Source organism: Lynx rufus, unplaced genomic scaffold (assembly GCF_022079265.1).
Source record: "Lynx rufus isolate CCGP_SWC_20201006 ecotype Redwood Valley unplaced genomic scaffold, mLynRuf1.p SCAF_14, whole genome shotgun sequence".
Classification (NCBI taxonomy): Eukaryota; Metazoa; Chordata; class Mammalia; order Carnivora; family Felidae; genus Lynx; species Lynx rufus.
In genome coordinates this window covers 52281017-52305869 of record NW_025814828.1, presented here as the reverse complement: position 1 = coordinate 52305869, position 24853 = coordinate 52281017, and the positions used below count along the sequence as shown (strand labels likewise).

Here is a 24853-nt window from a genome sequence, read left to right as displayed (position 1 = left end):
GGAGGATATAATAACACGTGCATGGATTTGACTGGCATTTGAGGTAGTAGGTCTGCTTTTTACTTCCCTAGCACTGCACGCTATGGTGAAATAAATGGAGGGCATAGTTCAGTGTTTTCTTAGAGCACAACACAGTAGCTCTATGTGTAGTAAGTGGGAAAAGGGTGCTAGCATTTTACATTGACCATTAGAAACCTCTTCAAGATATTGAGCTGCCTTGTTGCTATTACCTTTGCTATTTTAAGTCTTTGAAGTGTCAACAGTGGAATAACTTTGTTTATTAAGTGTTCTAAAGTGTTTGGATAAGGATCTTGATCATCCCCCGTGTGTGAGACTGTACTTTATATATCTCAGTTATATCACTAGCTCCCAGTACAGCGTGTGGCTTAGAGTAGCAAAGGTTTGATTTGAAGAAGATAAGAAAATGATTATTACTTTCACTACAGGTCCAGTACCCTCTAAGCGGGGTGTGTGTGTGTTGGGGGGGGTGGGTGAGGTTAGCTTCGATTACTTTGTCTTCAATACGACAGGTAGAATCCAGTAAGTGGTGTATTTATGTGCATGTGTATGTGAACACTAGAAACACTGCGTGTCATCAATACTGTCATCAATACTAGAGGAAATGCTGTGAGAGGGACAAGAGCAGGGGGTGGAGGAGATAGGGAGCGCAGGTATACTAATTTAGTGTTGATGAATTTTATTTCTGCATCCAGCTTCTAGAAGTCCAATACTGGACTAAAACCCCCGCTGTAGTATTCATCACTATACAAAAATGGATGTGGTTTGGTGTATAGGACACCTACCTGCTTTTGTGAGCCCTGCAAGCAGATATTCCTGGAGTCCTCCCCTGACACTGACTCCTCCAATACTCAGAATCATCTCCCAGTTCCAGCATTCATTTTGGGAATCCTCCCGCCAGCAAGCGAGCTTCATAGACTTGAGAGGGCCTGCTGAGCCTGTGTGAACAGCGACGCGCATGCTCCCTGTAGTGGGCAGGTTTATTGAAGCGTTAGCAGTGGCTTTTACTACTCTTCTCCCGCCTCTATACCCGGCGCGTCCGTCTTCCCTCTTACCCACCCCCAACCACGCTGTCCTCCGTATCCACCCCCTCCTTTCTTTCCCACCCACTCATCACCCCAGGCTGGGGAATCTCCATTGACGTTCGGGTGACGCTACTGTGCTGCCACTGTGGGTAGGTGGGGGTGGTTTCCAAGCGCTGCACAGGTAACGCCACCGCTGCCGCCATATTGACAGAGCTGGGGATGGGGAGGGGGCCCTAGTAAGAGGGGTGGGGGACAGAGTCAACGCCAAGCGACAGTCGCGGCGGTGGCAGTGCTGAGCACCAGTCGAGAGGAGCTCTCCGTGAGGCAGCAGAGTTTTCTTGTCTATTGGGGCAGCTGCCTGCGGCGGCGATCCTCAGCTCGCAGCCTGTGAGCGGACGCTGCAGCGAGGGCAGCGGTGGCTGAAGCAGGGTCTGAGGGTTACGTGGGTGTTGGCGGCGGCAGGCAAGCTCAAACGACGGGATGCGCGGTCGCTCCAGCGGGTGGCAGCTCCTGTTCAAGTGCTCCTGAAGGGGCAATGCTACCGTTCACTCCTCAGGAGGAGCTTTGGAACCAAGAAATGGAGGTGTTCGGAGGCGGCGCAAGCAGCGGCGAGGTTAGTATGGTGGCCGAGGACTGGAGCCAACCCCCTCCTTTCCACAGGACGCTGGCTGGAGGCCTGAGAGAGAAGGGGCATAGGGCTAGGGAGCGGGGTGCCCAGGCAAGATCCCTTGAGGCTGCAGGATGGTGAAGCACGCGCTGCCCCAACTGTGCATTCCCTGGAGACGGCGGGCTAGGGCGTGGGGAGTGAGAGCAGCCCGGGCCTGGGCTCCTTCTCAGAAGGAGCTCCTGCTGCACGAACCACGCTGGAGTTGTGACTAAGTTTCTTCCCTTTGCGACCTGAAATGGGACTAGGGAACCCCCCTGGTGCCGCGCCTAGCTCTGTGCATTCCTCTTTCTCTGCTGCGCCGGGTTTGCTGGTTGGGACCACTTTCGGGGACAGCTGCTGATTCCAGTTAGCTGTAGAACCCCGTGTGCTTTAGGATTCCAGCGTAACAAAAACATACCTAGGTGTCAGACTAACTCTGGGGACCTTTGCTTATAGGGATGTGTGCTCCTTACTTAGGTTGCTGGATTCTCCATGGCATGTTGTGGTTTTTGTAACAACCCAAGTAGAGATTAACTGGCAGCCAGGTTTCTTTATTTACATTAAGGTGATGTTCTGTGGTCCCCTCAGTTCCATCCCCCTCTTCCTCTTGCCCTTCTTTCCCCAAATGCTGTCTCTGCCCTGTTAGTCTTTAAAAGAAAACGCAAAGGAAACCCCAGCCCTTATTAAGAGGAATCTTTGGAAGACTACTAGGTTCAACCAGGATATTTTGATTTTTCTCTGTTCTCGCTCTTCTGAAACTGTTCTGGTTGGACTTAGGTCAGCTATGTAGTGAACACTTAGATGTGCACAGGTACTCTGTAAAAGCAGTGTTATTGCTGTTTGTTGGTGTTGTTAGAAGCGGGCAGCATTTAAACACTAAAAATGAGACTTTGGGGATAGAAAATTGGATCCTTTTATGATAACTTAATGGATTGGCAGCATAGTACTCCAGTAGAGGCCACAATAGACCTCATAAAAATACGTGAATGCCAAGTATTGATTCACAATAGGATATTTTGAGGTAGCACTGGCAATCGCAGTCCTCCGCATCTCAAGATGCAAATTTGTCTTCAAATACTTGCTCCATCCTTAAAAATACACTTTGGACTGTTCTCTGTTTAACTCGTTCTTTTATCTTTTTCAAATTTCCAACAAATTGGGGTTAAAATTACGTGCCAGGATAACATTTAACAAGAAATGTGTAACAGAAATGAATTCAGGAGTCTAAAGTTGAACCTTCTCCACTATAGTACATATTTTACAAGTAAATTAAGCAGTTCCAAAATGCATTTTAATAGTCTACATCTCTTAAGAACAGGATAAATGAAAAAGGGTTCATTTCTTCTTGGAATTGATTCATACTTCAAGAATTTTCTAGCAAGACCATTAAAAGGGAGAGGAATTTTATTTTATTCACTAATGTAATCAGTTGACTTATAGTCTCAGGTATCATGTTTATAAAAACAGTTAAATGCTTGTATATAAGGATGGGGTGGGAGATGGAGAGCCTTTTGCATGCCTACTATTTTATTATTTTTGTTACATTTGCATGCAGAACTGTTTTAAATCATAATTACTATATATGGTATTTTTGTTGTTTGCAGTATGTTTTAGGTTATTATAGAGATTTAACAATGGGTCTCTCTAACTCCGCAGTTTGGAAAATACTCAAGTGGAAATTGTTAAACCCTCTGAAGTAAAACAAAAGGTGAAGGTACTGTGGTGAAGATAGCAGTTTTGCCTCCTTTGTCTAGAACAGTTATGATTTTTTAGATTTAATTCTTCACTTAGGTGAAACCTAAGTGCTATATCTGAACAGACCTGTTTAGTATGTAAAAGAGCTTTTTTGTTGTTGTTGTTGTTGTTTATAATAGTGCTCTTTTGATAAGAAGGAAACAATTTTACCTCCCAGACTTTATATTTATTTTAATTTCTTGTTTGTTGATGTTGACTTTAGGAATATTAACCCTTCAGCATGAGCTTTGCAGCCCCAGTCATGATAGTTTTTAGGACTAAGGATGCTTTAATTGTGGAATATGTTTTTTGAAAATGTGTTGGAATCCTTAAAGAAAATGTGAGTGAGAATGTGTTAACTTTAATGTCAAAGGAGTTATTTCTGTCAGTTTTTTTGTGTGTTGTATCCTGGTAAAATTAAAGATTATATGCACTATCATATACTGTGGAGTCTTTTTCAGCATCTATCTTTTACTTGTCTTATTTCATGGGCAATTGTTAACCTCTGAATTAACATTCAAAAGTGTGAGGATTGCTTGTTTGAGATTCTGAACATGATTTCCTACAGGAAAAACTTATTAATAGTTACATTTTTAGACCAGTGCACAATAGTGAGGTATAATGATGAAGAACTAACCACTGTTTGTAAAATTGTCCTGTGGGGAAATGTGTTGGACGTTTTAGATAAGAACTAGCTTGGTTCCAGTGAGAGGTGGAAAATGGGCCTGAAAAGAGCAAATATGGGCTCTGTTGGTTTCTGAGAAGGTTTTTGGGAGAGTGGAAATAGGATAAGCAAGAGGCTTTGGCTGCGAGAGCTCTTACAGTGACTGTCTTAATTAAGTATACTAGGAGTAGGAACTTCAAAGGGCATCACCCTCTAGAAAGCCATAATTTTAGCTCTTGCCTGGATTTTTGTCTGGATGAAGGAAGAGGTGTTACTTGAGGTCTGATGGGTATTGAACACTCCTGGGTAAGGGTCATAAAGAACAGCCTGATTTAGTAAAGTTAACTTTTCATGAGTTAGTGCAATATACATTACAGTGTGCATTTAGTTGGTTGGTTGATTGTTTTTGGTGAGACAGTGCTTGCTTCGTGATGGAGGAATTGATTATAGTTTTCAAATTGCATATTATTTTGAAAGTTTATTTATTTAAGTAATCTCTAACCCAGTGTGGGGCTTGAACTCCTCATCCTAAGATCATACAGTGTAATATTATTTTCAGGAGTAGAATTTGGTGATTAAACACTCACATACAGCACCCAGTGTTCATCACAAGTACCCTCCTTAATCCCCATCACCTATTTAACCCATCACCCCACACACCCTACCTCTGGTAACCATCAGTTTGTTTTCTATAGTTAAGAGTCCGTTTTTTGGTTTTCCTGTCTTTTTTTTTTCCTCCATATGCATTTGTTTTGTCTCTTAAATCCCACATATGAGTGAAATCAGATGATATTTGTCTTTCTCTAACTTATTTCACTTAGCATAATACTCTCTAGCTCATCCAGGTCTTTGCAAATGGCAAGATTTCATTCTTTTTTATAGCTGAGTAATATTCCATTATATATACCACTTTTATCCATTCATCAGTTGATGGTCATTTGGATTCTTTCCATAAATTGGGTATTGTTGATAATACTTCTGTACATCCTGGTACATGTATCCCTTCTAATCAGTATTTTTGTATCCTTAGGGTAAATACCTAGTAATGCAATTGCTGAATCTAGGGTAGTTCAATTTTAAAAGTTTTGAGGAATCTCCATATTGATTTCCAGAGTGGCTATACAAGTTTGCATTCCCCCAACAGTGTAAGAGGGTTCCCCTTCCTCTGCAGACTCACCAACACCTGTGGTTTCCTGTGTTGTTAATTTTAGCCATTCTGACTGTTGTGTGGTGATAAATCATTGTAGTTTTGATTTGTATTTCCCTGATGATGTGGGATAATGAGCCTTTGCATGTGGCTGTTGTCCATCTGTCTGACTTCTTTGGAAAAAAATGTCTATTCATGTCTTCTGCCTGTTTGTTAATTGGATTCTTTGTTTTTTAGATGTTGAGTTTTATAAGTTCTTTATATATTTTGGATACTAACCCTCTATCAGATACTCCATTTGCAAATATATTCTCCCATTCAGTAGGTTGCCTTTTAGTTTTGTTGATTATTTCCTTTGCTGTGCAGCAGGTTTTTATTTTTATGAAGTCCCAATATCTTTTTTTTTGTTTGTTTGTTTTCCTTGCCTTCAGAGACGTGTCTAGTAAAAAGTTGCTATGGCTGATGTCAAAGAGATTGCAGTCTGTGTTCTCCTCTAGTGTTTTGATGGTTTCCTCTTTCACATTTAGGTCTTTCATCCATTTTGAATTTATTTTTGTGTATTGTGTAAGAAAGTGGTCCAGTTTCAGTCTTTTCATTTTTTGCATGCCTATAGTATTTCCAATGGCATTTGTTGAAGAGCCTTTTTTTCCCCAATTGGATATTCTTTTCTGCTTTGTCAAAGATTAGTTGACTATATAGTTGTGGGTTCATTTCTGGGTTTTCTATTCTATTCCATTATCTAAGTGTCTCTTTTTGTGCCAGTACCATACTCTCTTGATCACTACAGCTTTGTAATATGACTTGAAATCTGGAATTGTGATGCCTCCAGCTTTGCTTTTCTTTTTCAATGTTGCTTTGGCAATTCGTGGTCTTTTGTGGTTCTATACAAATTTTAGGATCGTTTGTTCTAGTTCTGTGAAAAATACTGGGGGTATTTTGATAGGGATTGCACTAAATATATAGATTGCGTTGGTAATATAGACATTTTAACAATATTTGTTCTTCCAGTCCATGAGCATGGGATGTTTTTCCATTTGTTGTGTTATCTTCAATTTCTTTAATCAGTGTTTTATAGATTTCAGAGTACAGGTCTTTCACTTCTTTGGTTAGGTTTATTCCTAGGTATCTTATTGTTTTTTGTGCAATTGTAAATGGGATTTCTGTATGCTCATTTTGTATCCTGTGACTTTACTAAATTTGTATGTCAGTTCTAGCAGTTTTTTGAGGGGAGTCTTTCAGGTTTTCTATGTAAAGTATCATGTCATCTACAAATAGTGAAAGTTTGACTTCTTTATTGATTTGGACGCCTTTTATTCCTTTTTGCTGTCTTATTGCTGTGACTAAGACTAGTAGTGCCATGTTAAATAACAGTGGTGAGAGTGGACATCCTTGTATTTTTCCTGACTGAAGAGGAAGAGCTCTCAGTTTTTGCCCATTGAAGATGATATGAAGAGTGCGTTTTTTGTATATGGCCCTTATTATGTTGAGGTATGTTTCCTCTAGCCCTTGTTGAGGGTTTTTATTATGAATGGATGTTGTACTTTGTCAAATGCTATCATGAATGGATGTTGTACTTTGTCAAATGCTATCATGAATGGATGTTGTACTTTGTCAAATGCTTTTTCTGCATCTATTGCAAAGATCATATGGTTCTAATCCTTTCTTTTATTAATGTAGTGTCATGTTGATTGATTTGCAAATATTGAACCACGTTGTAGCCCAGGAATAAATCCTACTTGATTGTGGAGAATGATTCTTTTAATGTACTGTTGGATTCAATTTGCTACTGTTTTATTGAGAATTTTTGCATCCATGTGCATCAGGGATGTTGGCTTGTAGTTCTCTTTTTTAGTGGTGTCTGTGTCTAGTTTTGGTATCGGGGTAATGTTGGCCTGAGAGAATGAATTTGGAAGTTTTTCCTCCATTTCTTGTCTAATCTTTATTATTTCTCTTCTTCTGCTGGCTTTAGGATTCGTTCATTGTTCTTTTTCAAGCTCCCTTAAGTGTAAGGTTAGGTTGTTTATTTGAGATTTTTCTCGCTTCTGGATATAGGCCTGTATTGCTATATACTACCTTCTTATGACTGTTTTTGCTGCATCTGAAAGGTCTTAGACCATTGTTTTTTCATTTTCATTTGTTTTCGTATATTTTTATTTCTTCTTTGATTTCCCGGTTGCCCCAACCATTGTTTAGTAGCATGTTCTTCAACCTCTTTGTGTTTGTGGTCTTTTCAATTTTCCTTCTTCTAGTTGACATCAAGTTTCATAGTGTTGTGGATAGAAAATATGCATGGTACGATCTAACTCTTTTTGTACTTGTTGGGGCCTAATTTGTGATCTAGTGTGCACTTGAAGATAATGTGCACTTGAAGATAATGTGAATTGTGTTGCTATAGGATAGAGTGTTCTGGATATATCTGTTAAGTCCATCTGGTCCAATGTGCCTTTTAAAAGCATTGTTTCCCTGTTGATTTTATGCTTAGATGATCTGTCTATTGATGTAAGTGGGATGTAAAATCTGCTACTGTTATTATATTATTGTCAATGATTTCCTTTAATTTTATTATTAATTATTGCATATATTTGGGTGCTTTCCTATTAGGGGCATAAATGTTTACATTTGTTTGATCTTGTTGGATATATGATGATATAGTGCTCTTCATCTCTTGTTACAGTCTTTGGTTTAAAATTTCATTTGTCTGATGTAAGTATTGCTCCTCTGACTTTTGACTTTGTTTGCATGATAAATATTTCTTCATCCTCTCACTTTGAATCTGCAGGTACCTTTAGTTCTAAAATGGATTTCTTGTAGGCAGCATATTGATGGGAATTGTTTCTTTTTAATCTGTCTGACACCCTATATTTTTTGATTGGAGCATTTATTCCATTTACATTCAGAGTGATTATTGATAGATAAGTATTTAGTGCCATTTTAGTGCCCATTTTGTCATTGTTTCTGCAGATTTTCTGCTTTTTTTTTCTTGCCTTTGTCACTTCTGGTCTTTCTTTTCCACTCAAAGAGTCCCTTGTAATATGTTTTGCAGTGCTACTTTAGTGGTCATGAACTCCTTTCATTTTTGTTTGTCTGGGAAACTCTTTATCTCTCCTTCTATTGTGAACGATAGCCTTGCTGGATAGAGTATTCTTGGCTGCAGATTTTTCCCATTCAGCACTTCGAATATATCATGCCACTCCTTTCTGGCTTGCCAAGTTTCTCTTGACAGATCCGTAGCTAGCTTTATGGATGTTTCCTTGTAAATTAGGTACTTCTTTTGTCTTGCTGCTTTTAAGATTTTTATTTTGTGTTATATTTTGCAAATTTAATTACACTGTCTTGGTGTTGTCCTGCTTTTGTTGATTTTGATGAGAGTTATCTGTGCCTCCTGTATCTGGATATATGTTTCCTTCCCCACGTTAGGGAAGTTTTCACCTATTATTTCCTCATATACATTTTCTTTCCCCTTTTCTCTTCTTCTTCTAGGACTCCTATAATATGAATGTTATTATGTTTGATGGAGTTCACTGAGTTCCCTAATTCTCCTTGTTCCATAATTCTTTCTCTCTTTTGTTGAACTTCATTAATTTGCCATTATTTTTTTCTGTATCACTTATACATTCCTCTTCTTTTTCCAGCCTTGTGTCATTGCATCCAGTGTGTTTGGAACCTCAGTTATTGCGTTTTTCATTTCTGACTGATTTTTTTTAACTCTTTTATCTCTGCAGTAAGGACCTCCCCAAAGTCTTCCATTCTTTTCTCAAGTCCAGCGAGTTTCCTTATGATTGTTGCTTTATTTTTATTAATTTATTTTTCTAAAGTTTATTTATTTTTTAGGGAGAGAGAGTGAGAGAGAGCAAGCGAGTGAGCAGGGGACAGGCAGAGAGAGAGAGAGAGAGAGAGAGAGAGAGAATCTCAAGCAGTCTTCATGCTGACATCATGGAGCCTGATGCAGAGCTCAATCTCACAAACCATGAGATCATGACCTGAACCAAATCAGGAGTCAGATGCTTAACTGACTGAGCCACTCAGGCAACTCTATGATTATTGCTTTAAATTCTCCATCTGACATATTTGTTATATCTGTTTTGCTTAGATCTTTTGCCATGACCTTATCTTGTTTCATGTGGGATGAATTCCTCCATTTTGGCATTTTTTCTAAGTCTCTGTCTTTTCCTCTGTGTTAGAAAAGCCTGTTATGTTTCCTATTCCTTAGTGTAATGGCTTTCTGCAGAAGAGATCATGCAGTGTTCAGGGCCTGACACTTCAGGGAGTCTCACTGGAATGTGCTGTGTGCATCTGCTGTTGTGTTTTGGCTGCTCTATCCTTCATACCAGTTGTCTGCAGAGGCTCTCCTTGCCTGCAGTGGGCAGTGTTTGGTCCTTGGCTAGAGTGTGGTGAGTTTTAACTAGGTTTGCTTTGGTCTGCTTATTGAATGAAACCTGATGCTATTTCCACTAGAACTGAAGCCTTGCAGAACTGTCCTGTTGGGAGACATGGTGTGGGTGGGAGTTCTGCTGGTCTTCTCAGGAAGAGACCCAGCATGCTGGGACAGAGGCAAACTTCACCTAGAAAGTCCTTACTTGCAGAGTACAGGGGTATGGGACCTGGCATAATCAGGTTAGGCAGCCAGTATTGGCACTGTGGTGCAGAAGTTGGTCCTGTTTTTATGCGGAGGAGGAAAATGGGGCTAGCCAGCTCCTTTGTCCCTGAAGTGGGATTTCTGTGCTTGCTGCCATCAGGGAAGCACCCCGGGAAGAGCAAACAGGTTCCCTCCTTTGTGTCCTAGGTGCCTTCCCTGATCACTATCTGCCTCTGGGATGTTTTACTGCCTTCTCTCCAGGAGCAGTGCAGTGCCCTCCAGGTTCTCTCCCAGCCAAGCCTGGAGACTTTCAGAACTCCAAGCTCTAGGGAAGTGATGTGGGCAGCAGCCTGCGCCAGTCCACTGGGAAGGGTTTCGATGTGCTGGATTAACCTGGAAGGGCAGTTGCACCAGAGTGCAGGGATGTGGTACCCAAAACAAACAGACCAGGCAGCCAGTGTTGGGGCTGAGCTGCCCTTGGCATATGGCTCTGTGTTTATGCTGAAGGGGGAGGGAAATGGAGCGTGTGGGCTCCTCTGTCCCTGAAGAGGCTTGCCTGTCAATGTTATCTCTCATGTAGGATATCCAAGAAGAGCCAGTAATCTACCCCTTGTTACCCAGGCATTCCTCAGATCACTGTTTCTATGCTGTCTGCCCCTAGATTTGTTTGGCTGCCTCTCCCCAGGAGTAGGGTAGTACCCTCAGGGCTCTATCCAGCCTAGCCTCAGACCTTTAAAACTCCAGTCTTCAAGCCCTGCTCCTTGCAAAACTCATGAAAATCAGCTCCTCTCGTTTTCCCAGGCAGTGGTTTTGGGGAAGTATTATCTTTATGAGTTCCACTGTATGCTTCTCTCTCTCTCTTACATTTCTCTGGGACCATGGCTTCCTTCCTCCTACACCACCTGTCATCCATTTCTTCCCCAAACCAAGTCTCTGCACTTCCTACCTTCTTGGATGTGGCTTCTTCTCTCCCTTTGTTGTGGAGTTTGTTCTATCTGTCTTCAGGTTGATGTCTTTGGTATTCAGAATAATTTGATAGTCATCTAGATGTATTCAAGAGATGGGATGAGATGAGCCTAGGGTCCTCCTGCTATGCCACCATCTTCATTTCTCTAAATGGTACTTTTATATTATTTCTTTATCAATACTGGCTTTGTTTAAAGAAGTTAATTTAGAAATAAAGTTCACTGATAAAAACAGTTTGGGATTAAAGCCACAGACTTTAAATATTTAACCAGAATGGCACCTATATGACAGATTGAGAAAAATTGCTAGTTTTATTTAATTTAATGAGACCCTATAGTAACAGAGGAAAGAACATGGGTTTAGGAAGCTTATTAATATGGGTTCCACTCTCCCCTCCAACTCATACTAGATGTGTGACCCAACACTTAGTGTCTCTGAGACTAAGTTTCTTCATTTGTAAATGGGAAAAAAAAATTTCAAGCATTGTTATGTTAAAAAAATCAGTACTGGGTTTAATACACTTATCACAAAAACAACAACAACAAAAAAATGAAAATATCTTTCAGTACCAGAATTAGGGCATATGTCTTTCACAGTGCAATTGTTTCATGGAAGGGGGAAAAAGAAATTCTATCTTATTTCAGCTCTACCAACAAATTTTGTTTGTAATTGTTATGGCAGTATTATGCATATAATACTGTTAGGCAGTATTAAGCCTTTTGATGCTTTGAATTTTTTGTTCAGATGAGGGTATGTAGGAAAGCAACAGAAATGTGTATAGCTGAATTTCTTGGACAAGATAACTCTTGCATTACAAAATGCTTGGAGTTGTTTTAGAGATGGTGAATACAATTTAACATCAAATTAAACCATGACTATTTTTGTTAAAAAAAGATCTAAGGATAACAAAATAAATAAAAGTTGCTTTGCGAATAGTACGTCTCTAATACACAGTGGTTCCCTCTCTTTCCCCACAATCATCATCATTCCTCTTTCCCCCACCCTTAAACTCTGAATTATTGTCACCTATATTAACTTTGGGATTTGTCTTTCTCTGTATGACTTATTTCACTTAGCATAACACTCTCTGATTCCATCCACATTGCTACAAAAGGCCATATTTCATTCTTTCTCATTGCCAAGTAGTATTCCATTGTATATATATATATATATATATATATATATATATATATATATAAACCACAATTTCTTTATCCATTCATCAGTTGATGGACATTTAGGATCTTTCATAATTTGGCTATTGTTGAAAGTGCTGCTATAAACATACCATATGTTTTCACTCTTATGTGGATTCTGAGAAACTTAACAGAAGACCATGGGGGAGGGGAAGGGAAAAAAAAAGTTAGAGAGGGAGTGAGCCAAATCATAAGAGACTTAAAAACTGAGAATAAACTGAGGGTTGATGGGGGTGGGAGGGAGGGGAAAGTGGGTGATGGGCATTGAGGAGGACACCTGTGGGGATGAGCACTGGGTGTTGTATGGAAACCAATTTGACAGTAAATTTCATATTAAAAGATAATAAAATGCTCCATCTTTCTGTCAAAAAGAAAAAAAAAAACTTTGGGATTTAGATAGCTGTGGTCATAGCCCCCAGCTTTCTCTATTATGAGAAGTTTTTCTTAAGACTTTCATCCTATATCTGAATATTTCATTGAAGTATAGTAATCACTTCTGTAATCACAGATAGGGTGATTCAGGGATAAAATATGAAGTTAGGAGCACTAGGGGGGATAAGAGACAATTCAATTTATTATAACTGGCTAATGAGGTATTTCATTGACATTTCTTTTTTCCCCCCTTTCTGAACTTTTGTCATGGTAGGAATTGGTTCAGTTGATCAAGTGTTTATAGGGTACAAGGCAGTGCAGAACATAGTACTGTAATATGAAATGCCTAAATATATACCACACAAAGTCTTACCCCATTCCCATGGGTTTACATTTGGGTGGGCAAGATAGACATGTATGGAAACTTCTGTTATACAAATCACAAGACCATCAACAATGAGGTGGTTGTGGTAGTGATTTAGGGATAGATCTGGTAATACCTTGTGAAAGAGGTGGAATTTGAGCAGGGCATTAGAGAGTGGGTAATATTTTCACAGATAGAGATGAACGGAGCATATTTCTGGTGGATGGGGACAGTAGAGGCAAATACATAGGGGTGTTCTTGTAGAAAGAATCTAATACTGCTAGGATATAAGTCTATGATGTGAGAATGAAGATACAGTGTGAGATGAGGTAGGGAATGTACTAAAGGTAGGTTAGTCCCAGTTTTCATGGGGATTTAAAAGGATTTGAGGGTTCAATGTTAATTTATAAAGGGGATATAATAAAGGATGTCAAGGACATGAGTGACATGACCAGATCTATGCTTTGAAAAATAACTGATGGTAGTGTGTAGGATAGATCAGAGTCAGGGAGAGACTGAAGGTGGGGAATAACAGCTAGGAGGCTATTGTATTAGTGGAAGTAATAGTGAGATTTTTGAACTAGGGCAAAAAGGGTAGAAAAGAAGACTTATGGGGAAAGAACTTACAGAGATAAAACAGAAGTTGGCAACTGATTAGAAATAAGAGGGAAGAATGAAAACCAACACTTATTAGGAGTGTTTTGATAGTCCTTAATTTAATACATATTTAATGCATTCCAGCCAATATAAGTGTCTATGTTAGCCACTGGACTAGTACAAAGATAGTAGATCTTTGCAGCATAGGTAGATAGAAAGCTAAAATGAACTTTCCCTTCTCTCATATTGTCTTGAACAAAAGCAGACCACTCTGATGATTTCTTACTGTGCTTAAAATTTTTACTGCTACAGACAAATGCATTTATTTCTTAGCTAAAAAGTTTTTCATGCTTTTTAACATTATTTATTTTTGAGAGACAGAGATGGAGCACGAATGGGGGAGGGGCAGAGGGAGAGGGAGACACAGAATCCGAGGCTCCAGGCTCTGAGCTGTCAGCACAGAGCCCAATGCAGGGCTGGAACTTAGGAACTGTGAGATCATGACCTGAGCCAAAATCAGATGCCCAACTGACTGATCCACCCAGGTGCCCCTTCATGCTTTTTAAATGGTCTTGGACCTGTAATTCTTGTTTCATCAATATTCATCTTAAATGCTCAGCAGCCCCTGGGTGCAGAGGGCTGTTCTGAAAATAGTGGTTGGTGCTACTTTCTGGAATGTAGAAAAGGGAATAGGGACATCTGTATTTCTTGTGTGTTTTCACAAAGTTTATTTGGATTAGGAAGTGGGAGGGGCCAATAGGGCCCTGCTCTCTCCACCACAAGTGCCTCCCAGTTTCCTCCAAAACTGTTTTCCTTTAATCAGGTCTGGTCTGGAAATATTCCAGTCAGTTCCTTCAGGGAAGGACCTCTGTATTTACTGACCTTGATTATTTCATCAAGAGAGCTTATCATTATCATTACCATTGCATAATAAGAACTGACTTGGTGGTGTTGCTATTGTGGACCACACTGTTGTTTCAATACCACCTCTCTTATAGTCTCCATCTCTAATTGTGAGAAGGAAATACAAAATTTTTTACCTTCTTGAAAATTTCTGTATTGGTGGATGCTTTCATTTCATTTTCATTTCTTTATCAGCAATTCTGAAGATTTGGTAAGCACTTGGAATATTTAGAAAAGCCTTTTAGTACTTTGTCAGAATTTGCAATACAATGTTTACACATTATTTTCAAAGATTATTTACTATTCTTGCTGATAGTTTTCTTTGTGTATTTTGTTTTCTTTTGGTTTGTTTTTACATAGGAAGTGGGAAAGGAGTTGGATGGGAGAGAGATTTAGAGTTGAGCTTAATCAGGTTTTGTAGATAATAGCAGTGTTTTCTGAATTTACCTGGAGGAATTCTATATAACTGATTTTGCTGCTGGATTTCAACCTGTATCTATACATTTGAAGTAGGTCCTACTGTGTGTGTGTGTGTGTGTGTGTGTGTGTGTGTGTGCATGTGTGCATGTGTATGTATGCACCTGAGAGAGAATTTTACTTATACCTTCCTTCATTTCACAGTCTTTGAGATGGTTTATAGGAAATACAATCCAATAACAAACTAGTTTGGTATTTAGGATAAAGAAAAACATAAAGTAGGAGATGTATGGAAAGGATGGAGATGGGGTTGGAGAGTGAAATAGAACACAGGTAAGTAGGTTGTAAGAGTCGTCTACACATTTAAAATATAGTTGAATTGCAAATTTGGCTTTGAATTTCCTTGGGCTGGTAGTTCTCAACTCTGACTGTATATTATATATACCTGTGAGTTTAAAAATAATTTTCCATGCTAGTGACTCATAGAGATTCATAATTTACTGATCTGGTGGGGGCCTGGGCATCATTCCCCAGATGATTATGGTATACAACCAAGGATATAAAAACATAGTTCTGGGCCAGAGTAGAAATATAATTAGTGATATAGTTCTCATTATCCAACAACAACAAAAAGCATATCAATTACAAAAGCTAGCAATTAGCCCTAAAATAAATTTCCTGTGAATTGTATTGTTTTTTCTGCATGTTTCATTTTATTGCTATTTTAAGATATGGCTGGGGTTTTGGAAGTACTTGAGCTGTCTTGTATACTCTTGCTGTGTAGTTTTGAGGAACATGCTTTCCCATAAGAGTAAAGACAAAATATAAGTGTTCTAGCTGATTTTGATGTTGCTTATCCTTATAATGTGTAGATTAAAATGATCTATGTACCTTACCAGCTAAGTAAGGAGATAGTGACTTTGTTTTCAATAAAATATCCTACTACATCTGTAACAAAAATTTCAAAGGCCATAGACAATTATTCTTACTATAAGACCTATCTGCCTCTCCTCTAAAGTGATTGGGCACACACTTTAAGAGGGAATATAGTAATCTAACACCTAATGCAACATTTTTACCTAAAAGACAGTGGAATACATTCCATTTTAAATGTTTCTAAACCTAAGGGAGAAAGATATGACATTTATTGAGCATGTATGATCTCTTCAGTTTTATTCACTCTTCAAAATAGCTTGGTAAGAAAAAGGTGCGTCTTTTTAACAGATGAGAAAAAGACGTATAAATTAGTGGGAGGCATATTTGGAATTTGAACCTAGATAATTTTCATAATTTCATGCTCTTTTATCTATACATTGTTGCCCCCACCCCCCATAAGGACAATATTAAAGATAAGGAGAGGATATAGACAAGTTGTTGGTAACCATATCGGATAAGTAAATCAGATCTGCCAATTTAATAACCATATCTACTCAAAATAAAGGTCAACAAAAGTCAATGAAGTTTTTCCTAGACATACACATTTTTATATAAGACCTAGAATATCTAAAACAATTTTGAAAAAGAAGACTAAATGCAAGGAATTATTCTATATGGAAAGTTAAGATTTACTATATTACAGCAAGTAATTAAGACAGTGTTGTATTGATGGAAGAATAGATACATAGATTAATGGAACAAAATAGGGAACCCAGAAATAGATCCACACAAATATGCTTAACTGATATCTGAAAAAGTGCAAAAGCAAATAAAGATCTTCAGTTTCCTCATATATAAGATGAAAATTAATGCGTTTCTTATTATTTTGAGAAGTAAAGCAATTGTGCTTTGTAATGTTTGACAAGATTAATGAAGTCTTGTTGTTTTAACAAAATGACTCTAAAATTTAAGTGTCCTAAACAAAGTACTTTTTTACCCTGATAAATAACTCAATGGGCAGTTTAAATTTATTTCATGTTTCCCAAGGTAGTATTTTAATGAAATTACATGGACTTCATATCTCTAAGAGGTTACTACAGGAAGAAGAATTACTACCAAAGAATGCCATGTATGTACATATGTCATGTATACACGTGAATTCCTCTGCACATCTATATGTACATATTCTTTGAAAGTAAACTTTCTAATGCATATGTTGTAGGTAATATGATACTGGCCGGATGGCCAGTGCCTTGGCATTAGGCATACATTGGATCTATTAAAAACCATTAAAGTCATTAGCTTTGATTTCAACCAAGCAGAGTAAACATTCCTGCCTGAATAATAACCAGGGAAGCTGCTTCTCTGTCACTGAATCAAACTTTTATTTTTTGTTTTTACTTTATTATTATTATATAATTTATTGTCAATTTGGTTTCCATACAACACCCAGTGCTCATCCCAACAGGTGCCCCTTTCAATGCCCATTACCCACTTTTCTCTCTCCCCCACCTCCCATCAACCCTCAGTTTGTTCTCAGTATTTAAGAGTCTCTTATGGTTTGCCTCCTTCCCTCTCTGTAACTTATTTTCCCCCTTTCCCCTCCCTCTGGTCTTCTGTTAAGTTTCTCAGGACGAACAACTTTTAAAAACTCAAATGTTCCACAAATACCTTGTAATGTGTATATGATATTGATATGCTTAGTTCAACTCATAATAACCTATCATTTGCAGAACTACTAGCCCTTTTTATTTTTTATTAATTTTTTTTTAATTTTTTTTTCCACGTTTATTTATTTTTGGGACAGAGAGAGACAGAGCATGAACGGGGGAGGGGCAGAGAGAGAGGGAGACACAGAATCGGAAACAGGCTCCAGGCTCTGAGCCATCAGCCCAGAGCCCGACGCGGGGCTCGAACTCACGGACCGCGAGATCGTGACCTGGCTGAAGTCGGACGCTTAACCGACTGCGCCACCCAGGTGCCCCTTTTTTATTAATTTTTAATGTTTTATATATTTTTTGAGAGAGACAGAGTGAATGGAGGAGGGGCAGAGAAAGAGGGAGACACAAATCTGAAGCAGGTTCCAGGCTCTGAGCTATCAGCACAGAGCTGAATGCGTAGGTCGAACCCATGAACCGTGAGATCATGACATGAGCTGAAGTCCAAAGCTTAACCAACTGAGCCATCCAGACGCCCCACTACTAGTCCTTTTTAAAGCATGATGGTAATGAAATTGGCTTTAATTGGTTCTAAATATTATTTTGCATGCATTTATTCAGTAGATTATTTTAAATGCCTGTTTATGTGTAAGGTGTTATGTTAGTTATTAGATATCTATCATTTGGTTAATGCTCTAGGTTTCTCTTGATAACTGAATACCAATTAAGTGTATACATCCATTCTTCCGTAGTCACAAGAAAATGTCTGAAAGGACAGTGTATTGTGTTAAAAAGACCAACAAATTTAGGCTTATAGAAAGCTTTTGTTAAATTTTATTTTTCTGGGGCATTAATGTTTTATTTATTTTTTTTCTTTTTTTTTTATATATATGAAATTTATTGTCAAATTTGTTTCCATACAACACCCAGTGCTCATCCCAAAAGGTGCCCTCCTCAATACCCATCACCCACCCGCCCCTCCCTCCCACCCCCCATCAACCCTCAGTTTGTTCTCAGTTTTTAACAGTCTCTTAGGCTTTGGCTCTCTCCCACTCTAACGTCCTTTTTTTTTTTTTTTTTCCTTCCCCTCCCCCATGGGTTCCTGTTAAGTTTCTCAGGATCCACATAAGAGTGAAACCATATGGTATCTGTCTTTCTCTGTATGGCTTATTTCACTTAGCATCACACTCTCCAGTTCCATCCACGTTGCTACAAAAGGCCATATTTCATTTTTTCTCATTGCCACGTAGTATTCCATTGTGTATATAAACCACAATTTCTTTATCCATTCATCAGTTGATGGACATTTAGGCTCTTTCCATAATTTGGCTATTGTTGAGAGTGCTGCTATGAACATTGGGGTACAAGTGCCCCTATGCATCAGTACTCCTGTATCCCTTGGGTAAATTCCTAGCAGTGCTATTGCTGGGTCATAGGGTAGGTCTATTTTTAATTTTCTGAGGAACCTCCACACTGCTTTCCAGAGCGGCTGCACCAATTTGCATTCCCACCAACAGTGCAAGAGGGTTCCCGTTTCTCCACATCCTCTCCAGCATCTATAGTCTCCTGATTTGTTCATTTTGGCCACTCTGACTGGCGTGAGGTGATACCTGAGTGTGGTTTTGATTTGTATTTCCCTGATAAGGAGCGACGCTGAACATCTTTTCATGTGCCTGTTGGCCATCTGGATGTCTTCTTTAGAGAAGTGTCTATTCATGTTTTCTGCCCATTTCTTCACTGGGTTATTTGTTTTTCGGGTGTGGAGTTTGGTGAGCTCTTTATAGATTTTAGATACTAGCCCTTTGTCCGATATGTCATTTGCAAATATCTTTTCCCATTCCGTTGGTTGCCTTTTAGTTTTGTTGGTTGTTTCCTTTGCTGTGCAGAAGCTTTTGATCTTCATAAGGTCCCAGTAATTCACTTTTGCTTTTAATTCCCTTGCCTTTGGGGATGTGTCGAGTAAGAGATTGCTACGGCTGAGGTCAGAGAGGTCTTTTCCTGCTTTCTCCTCTAAGGTTTTGATGGTTTCCTGTCTCACATTTAGGTCCTTTATCCATTTTGAGTTTATTTTTGTAAATGGTGTGAGAAAGTGGTCTAGTTTCAACCTTCTGCATGTTGCTGTCCAGTTCTCCCAGCACCATTTGTTAAAGAGGCTGTCTTTTTTCCATTGGATGTTCTTTCCTGCTTTGTCAAAGATGAGTTGGCCATACGTTTGTGGGTCTAGTTCTGGGGTTTCTATTCTATTCCATTGGTCTGTGTGTCTGTTTTTGTGCCAATACCATGCTGTCTTGATGATGACAGCTTTGTAGTAGAGGCTAAAGTCTGGGATTGTGATGCCTCCTGCTTTGGTCTTCTTCTTCAAAATTCCTTTGGCTATTCGGGGCCTTTTGTGGTTCCATATGAATTTTAGGATTGCTTGTTCTAGTTTCGAGAAGAATGCTGGTGTAATTTTGATTGGGATTGCATTGAATGTGTAGATAGCTTTGGGTAGTATTGACATTTTGACAATATTTATTTTTCCAATGCATGAGCAGGGAATGTCTTTCCATTTCTTTAAATCTTCTTCAATTACCTTCATAAGCTTTCTATAGTTTTCAGCATACAGATCCTTTACATCTTTGGTTAGATTTATTCCTAGGTCTTTTATGCTTCTTGGTGCAATTGTGAATGGGATCAGTTTCTTTATTTGTCTTTCTGTTGCTTCATTGTTAGTGTATAAGAATGCAACTGATTTCTGTCCATTGATTTTGTATCCTGCAACTTTGCTGAATTCATGTATCAGTTCTAGCAGACTTTTGGTGGAGTCTATCGGATTTTCCATGTATAATATCATGTCATCTGCAAAAAGCGAAAGCTTGACTTCATCTTTGCCAATTTTGATGCCTTTGATTTCCTTTTGTTGTCTGATTGCTGATGCTAGAACTTCCAGCACTATGTTAAACAACAACGGTGAGAGTGGGCATCCCTGTCGTGTTCCTGATCTCAGGGAAAAAGCTCTCAGTTTTTCCCCATTGAGGATGATGTTAGCTGTGGGCTTTTCATATATGGCTTTTATGATCTTTAAGTATGTTCCTTCTATTCCGACTTTCTCAAGGGTTTTTATTAAGAAAGGGTGCTGGATTTTGTCAAAGGCCTTTTCTGCATCGATTGACAGGATCATATGGTTCTTCTCTTTTTTTTTGTTAATGTGATGTATCACGTTGATTGATTTGCGAATGTTGAACCAGCCCTGCATCCCAGGAATGAATCCCACTTGATCATGGTGAATAATTCTTTTTATATGCTGTTGAATTCGATTTGCTAGTATCTTATTGAGAATTTTGGCATCCATATTCATCAGGGATATTGGCCTGTAGTTCTCTTTTTTTACTGGGTCTCTGTCTGGTTTAGGAATCAAAGTAATACTGGCTTCATAGAATGGAAGTTTTCCTTCCCTTTCTATTTCTTGGAATAGCTTGAGAAGGATAGGTATTATCTCTGCTGTAAACGTCTGGTAGAACTCCCCTGGGAAGCCATCTGGTCCTGGACTCTTATTTGTTGGGAGATTTTTGATAACCAATTCAATTTCTTCGCTGGTTATGGGTCTGTTCAAGCTTTCTATTTCCTCCTGATTGAGTTTTGGAAGAGTGTGGGTGTTCAGGAATTTGTCCATTTCTTCCAGGTTGTCCAATTTGTTGGCATATAATTTTTCATAGTATTCCCTGATAATTGTTTGTATCTCTGAGGGATTGGTTGTAATCATTCCATTTTCATTCATGATTTTATCTATTTGGGTCATCTCCCTGTTCTTTTTGAGAAGCCTGGCTAGAGGTTTGTCAATTTTGTTTAGTTTTTCAAAAAACCAACTCTTGGTTTCGTTGATCTGCTCTACAGTTTTTTTAGATTCTATATTGTTTATTTCTGCTCTGATCTTTATTATTTCTCTTCTTCTGCTGGGTTTAGGCTGCCTTTGCTGTTCTGCTTCTATTTCCTTTAGGTGTGCTGTTAGATTTTGTATTTGGGATTTTTCTTGTTTCTTGAGATAGGCCTGGATTGCAATGTATTTTCCTCTCAGGACTGCCTTCGCTGCGTCCCAAAGCATTTGGATTGTTGTATTTTCATTTTCGTTTGTTTCCATATATTTTTTGATTTCTTCTCTAATTGCCTGGTTGACCCACTCATTCGTTAGTAGGGTGTTCTTTAACCTCCACGCTTTTGGAGGTTTTCCAGACTTTTTCCTGTGGTTGATTTCAAGCTTCATAGCATTGTGGTCTGAAAGTATGCATGGTATAATTTCAATTCTTGTAAACTTATGAAGGGCTGTTTTGTGACCCAGTATATGATCTATCTTGGAGAATGTTCCATGTGCACTCGAGAAGAAAGTATATTCTATTGCTTTGGGATGCAGAGTTCTAAATATATCTGTCAAGTCCATCTGATCCAGTGTCTCATTCAGGGCCCTTGTTTCTTTATTGACCGTGTGTCTAGATGATCTATCCATTTCTGTAAGTGGGGTGTTAAAGTCCCCAGCAATTACCACATTCTTATCAATAAGGTTGCTTCTGTTTATGAGGAATTGTTTTATATATTTGGGGGCTCTGGTATTCGGCGCATAGACATTTATAATTGTTAGCTCTTCCTGATGGATAGACCCTGTAACTATTATATAATGTCCTTCTTCATCTCTTGTTACAGCCTTTAATTTAAAGTCTAGTTTGTCTGATATAAGTATGGCTACTCCAGCTTTCTTTTGGCTTCCAGTAGCATGATAAATAGTTCTCCATCCCCTCACTCTCAATCTAAAGGTGTCCTCACGTCTAAAATGAGTCTCTTGTAGACAGCAAATAGATGGGTCTTGTTTTTTTATCCATTCTGATACCCTATGTCTTTTGGTTGGCGCATTTAATCCATTTACATTCAGTGTTATTATAGAAAGATACGGGTTTAGAGTCATTGTGATGTCTGTCTGTTTTATGCTTGTAGTGATGTCTCTGGTACTTTGTCTCACAGGGTCCCCCTTAGGATCTCTTGTAGGGCTGGTTTAGTGGTGACAAATTCCTTCAGTTTTTGTTTGTTTGGGAAGACCTTTATCTCTCCTTCTATTCTAAATGACAGACTTGCTGGATAAAGGATTCTCGGCTGCATATTTTTTCTGTCTAGCACACTGAAAATCTCGTGCCAAGTCTTTCTGGCCTGCCAAGTTTCAAAAGAGAGATCAGTCACGAGTCTTATAGGTCTCCCTTTATATGTGAGGGCACGTTTACCCCTTGCTGCTTTCAGAATTTTCTCTTTATCCTTGTATTTTGCCAGTTTCACTATGATATGTCGTGCAGAAGATCGATTCAAGTTCCGTCTGAAGGGAGTTCTCTGTGCCTCTTGGATTTCAATGCCTTTTTCCTTCCCCAGTTCAGGGAAGTTCTCAGCTATAATTTCTTCAAGTACCCCTTCAGCACCTTTCCCTCTCTCTTCCTCCCCTGGGATACCAATTATGCGTATATTATTTCTTTTTAGTGTATCACTTAGTTCTCTAATTTTCCCCTCATACTCCTGGATTTTTTTATCTCTCTTTTTCTCAGCTTCCTCTTTTTCCATAACTTTATCTTCTAGTTCACCTATTCTCTCCTCTGCCTCTTCCATCCGAGCCGTGGTGGTTTGCATTTTGTTTTGCATTTCCTTTAAAGCGTTTTTCAGCTCCTCGTGACTGTTCCTTAGTCCCTTGATCTCTGTAGCAAGAGATTCTCTGCTGTCCTGTATGCTGTTTTCCAGCCCAGCGATTAATTTTATGACTATTATTCTAAATTCACTTTCTGTTATATTATTTAAATCCTTTTTGATCAGCTCATTAGCTGTTGTTATTTCCTGGAGATTCTTCTGAGGGGAATTCTTCCGCTTGGTCATTTTGGATAGTCCCTGGTGTGGTGAGGACCTGCAGGGCACTTCCCCTGTGCTGTGGTGTATAACTGGAGTTGGTGGGCGGGGCCGCAGTCAGTCCTGATGTCTGCCCCCAGCCCACCACTGGGGCCACAGTCAGACTGGTGTGTGCCTTCTCTTCCCCTCTCCTAGGGGCGGGATTCACTGTGGGGTGGCGTGACCCGTCTGGGCTACTTGCACACTGCCAGGCTTGTGATGCTGGGGATCTGGCGTATTAGCTGGGGTGGGAAGGCAAGGTGCACGGCGGCAGGGGGGGCAGGCTTAGCTCGCTTCTCCTTAGGTGATCCACTTCAGGAGGGGCCCTGTGGCAGCCGGAGGGAGTCAGATCCGCTGCCGGAGGTTTGGCTCCGCAGAAGCACAGAGTTGGGTGTTTGCGCAGAGCGAGCAATTTCCCTGGCCGGAACCGGTTCCCTTTGGGATTTTGGCTGGGGGATGGGCGGGGGAGATGGCGCTGGCGAGCTCCTTTGTTCCCCGCCAAACTGAGCTCTGTCGTCCGGGGGCTCCGCAGCTCACCCTCCCTTTGTCCTCCAGCCTTCCCGCTTTCCGAGCAGAGCTGTTTACTTATGACCTCCCAGACGCTAAGTCGCGCTTGCTGTCGGAACACAGTCCGTCAGGCCCCTCCGCTTTTGCAAGCCGGACTCGGGGGCTCTGCTTGGCTGGTGAGCCACCCCTCCGCCCCGGCTCCCTCCCGCCAGTCCGTGGAGCGCGCACCGCCTCGCCGCCCTTCCTACCCTCTTCCGTGGGCCTCTCCTCTGCACTTGGGTCCGGTGACTCCGTTCTGCTAATCCTCTGGCGGCTTTCTGGGTTATTTAGGCAGGTGTAGGTGGAATCTAAGTGATCAGCAGGACGCGCGGTGAGCCCAGCGTCCTCCTACGCCGCCATCTTCCCAGAATCCCTGGGGCATTAATGTTTTAAATCTATAGTCCTGTGGTATTATTACTTGCAGATTAAGTGATAGTTGCTTCCCACTCTTTGCTTTCTAAAAAAATATTGGCAGTTTTTACAAAATATTAATAGATTTCCTCTATTTAAGCCAGCTATCAAGAGTGGAGTCACAGTATGTGTGGCAATCCATTTGGTGCCTTATTCTTGTTTTAAGTCCCTCCCCTTACTCCTGGCATTTGATTGTGTCAGTTGGAGAGGATTATTATGTTTAGACATATGTCCCTCTTGCTTTTATTTAGTGTTCTTCTACAATCATTTTTGCTACATGGAAAAGGAACCTTATTTTTACTAATGGATTGCCTTTGATTTTGGGTTTCTTAGTTCTTTGAACTTACTGCGTTGATGTTGAAATAATCAGGTTTCTATAGGTTGGTTTTCTGGATTAGCAAGTCGCCCTTCAAGTAGCCAGTGGTAGTTCTCAATTCAATGATACTTGATTATGTATATTTCATCTCCAGCTTGCTGAAGTATGTGCTAAAATATGGCAGAAAACATAAATGGCTATTATAGTGATAGTGCAATTTTATTTATTTATTTTTTTGTGGTGTTCCAAATTATTTATTTACCTTTTATTTTATTTTATTTTTTTCAATATATGAAATTTATTGTCAAATTTGTTTCCATACAACACCCAGTGCTCATCCCAAAAGGTGCCCTCCTCAATACCCATCACCCACCCTCCCCTCCCTCCCACCCCCCATCAACCCTCAGGTTATTCTCACTTTTTTTGTTTTTAAATGTGAAATGAGATACCAAATGACAACCTTTTATTCACATTAAGCATGAAAACAAAGACCATAAAGCAAACATAACATTTCTCAATTTTAAACCTTGCAGTA

General features: G+C 39.6%; 1 protein-coding gene across 1 annotated transcript in view; it reads left to right on the top strand.

The window, feature by feature from the left end:
- Window positions 1–1578: 1578 nt before the first annotated feature.
- The window catches only part of RPS6KA6 (ribosomal protein S6 kinase A6), a 205974-nt gene continuing 182699 nt past the window's right edge, over window positions 1579–24853 (top strand). Inside the window, exon 1 of the mRNA XM_047075696.1 lies at window positions 1579–1656. Coding sequence (XP_046931652.1) covers window positions 1579–1656 — 78 coding nt within the window. The remainder of the gene's footprint in view (window positions 1657–24853) is intronic.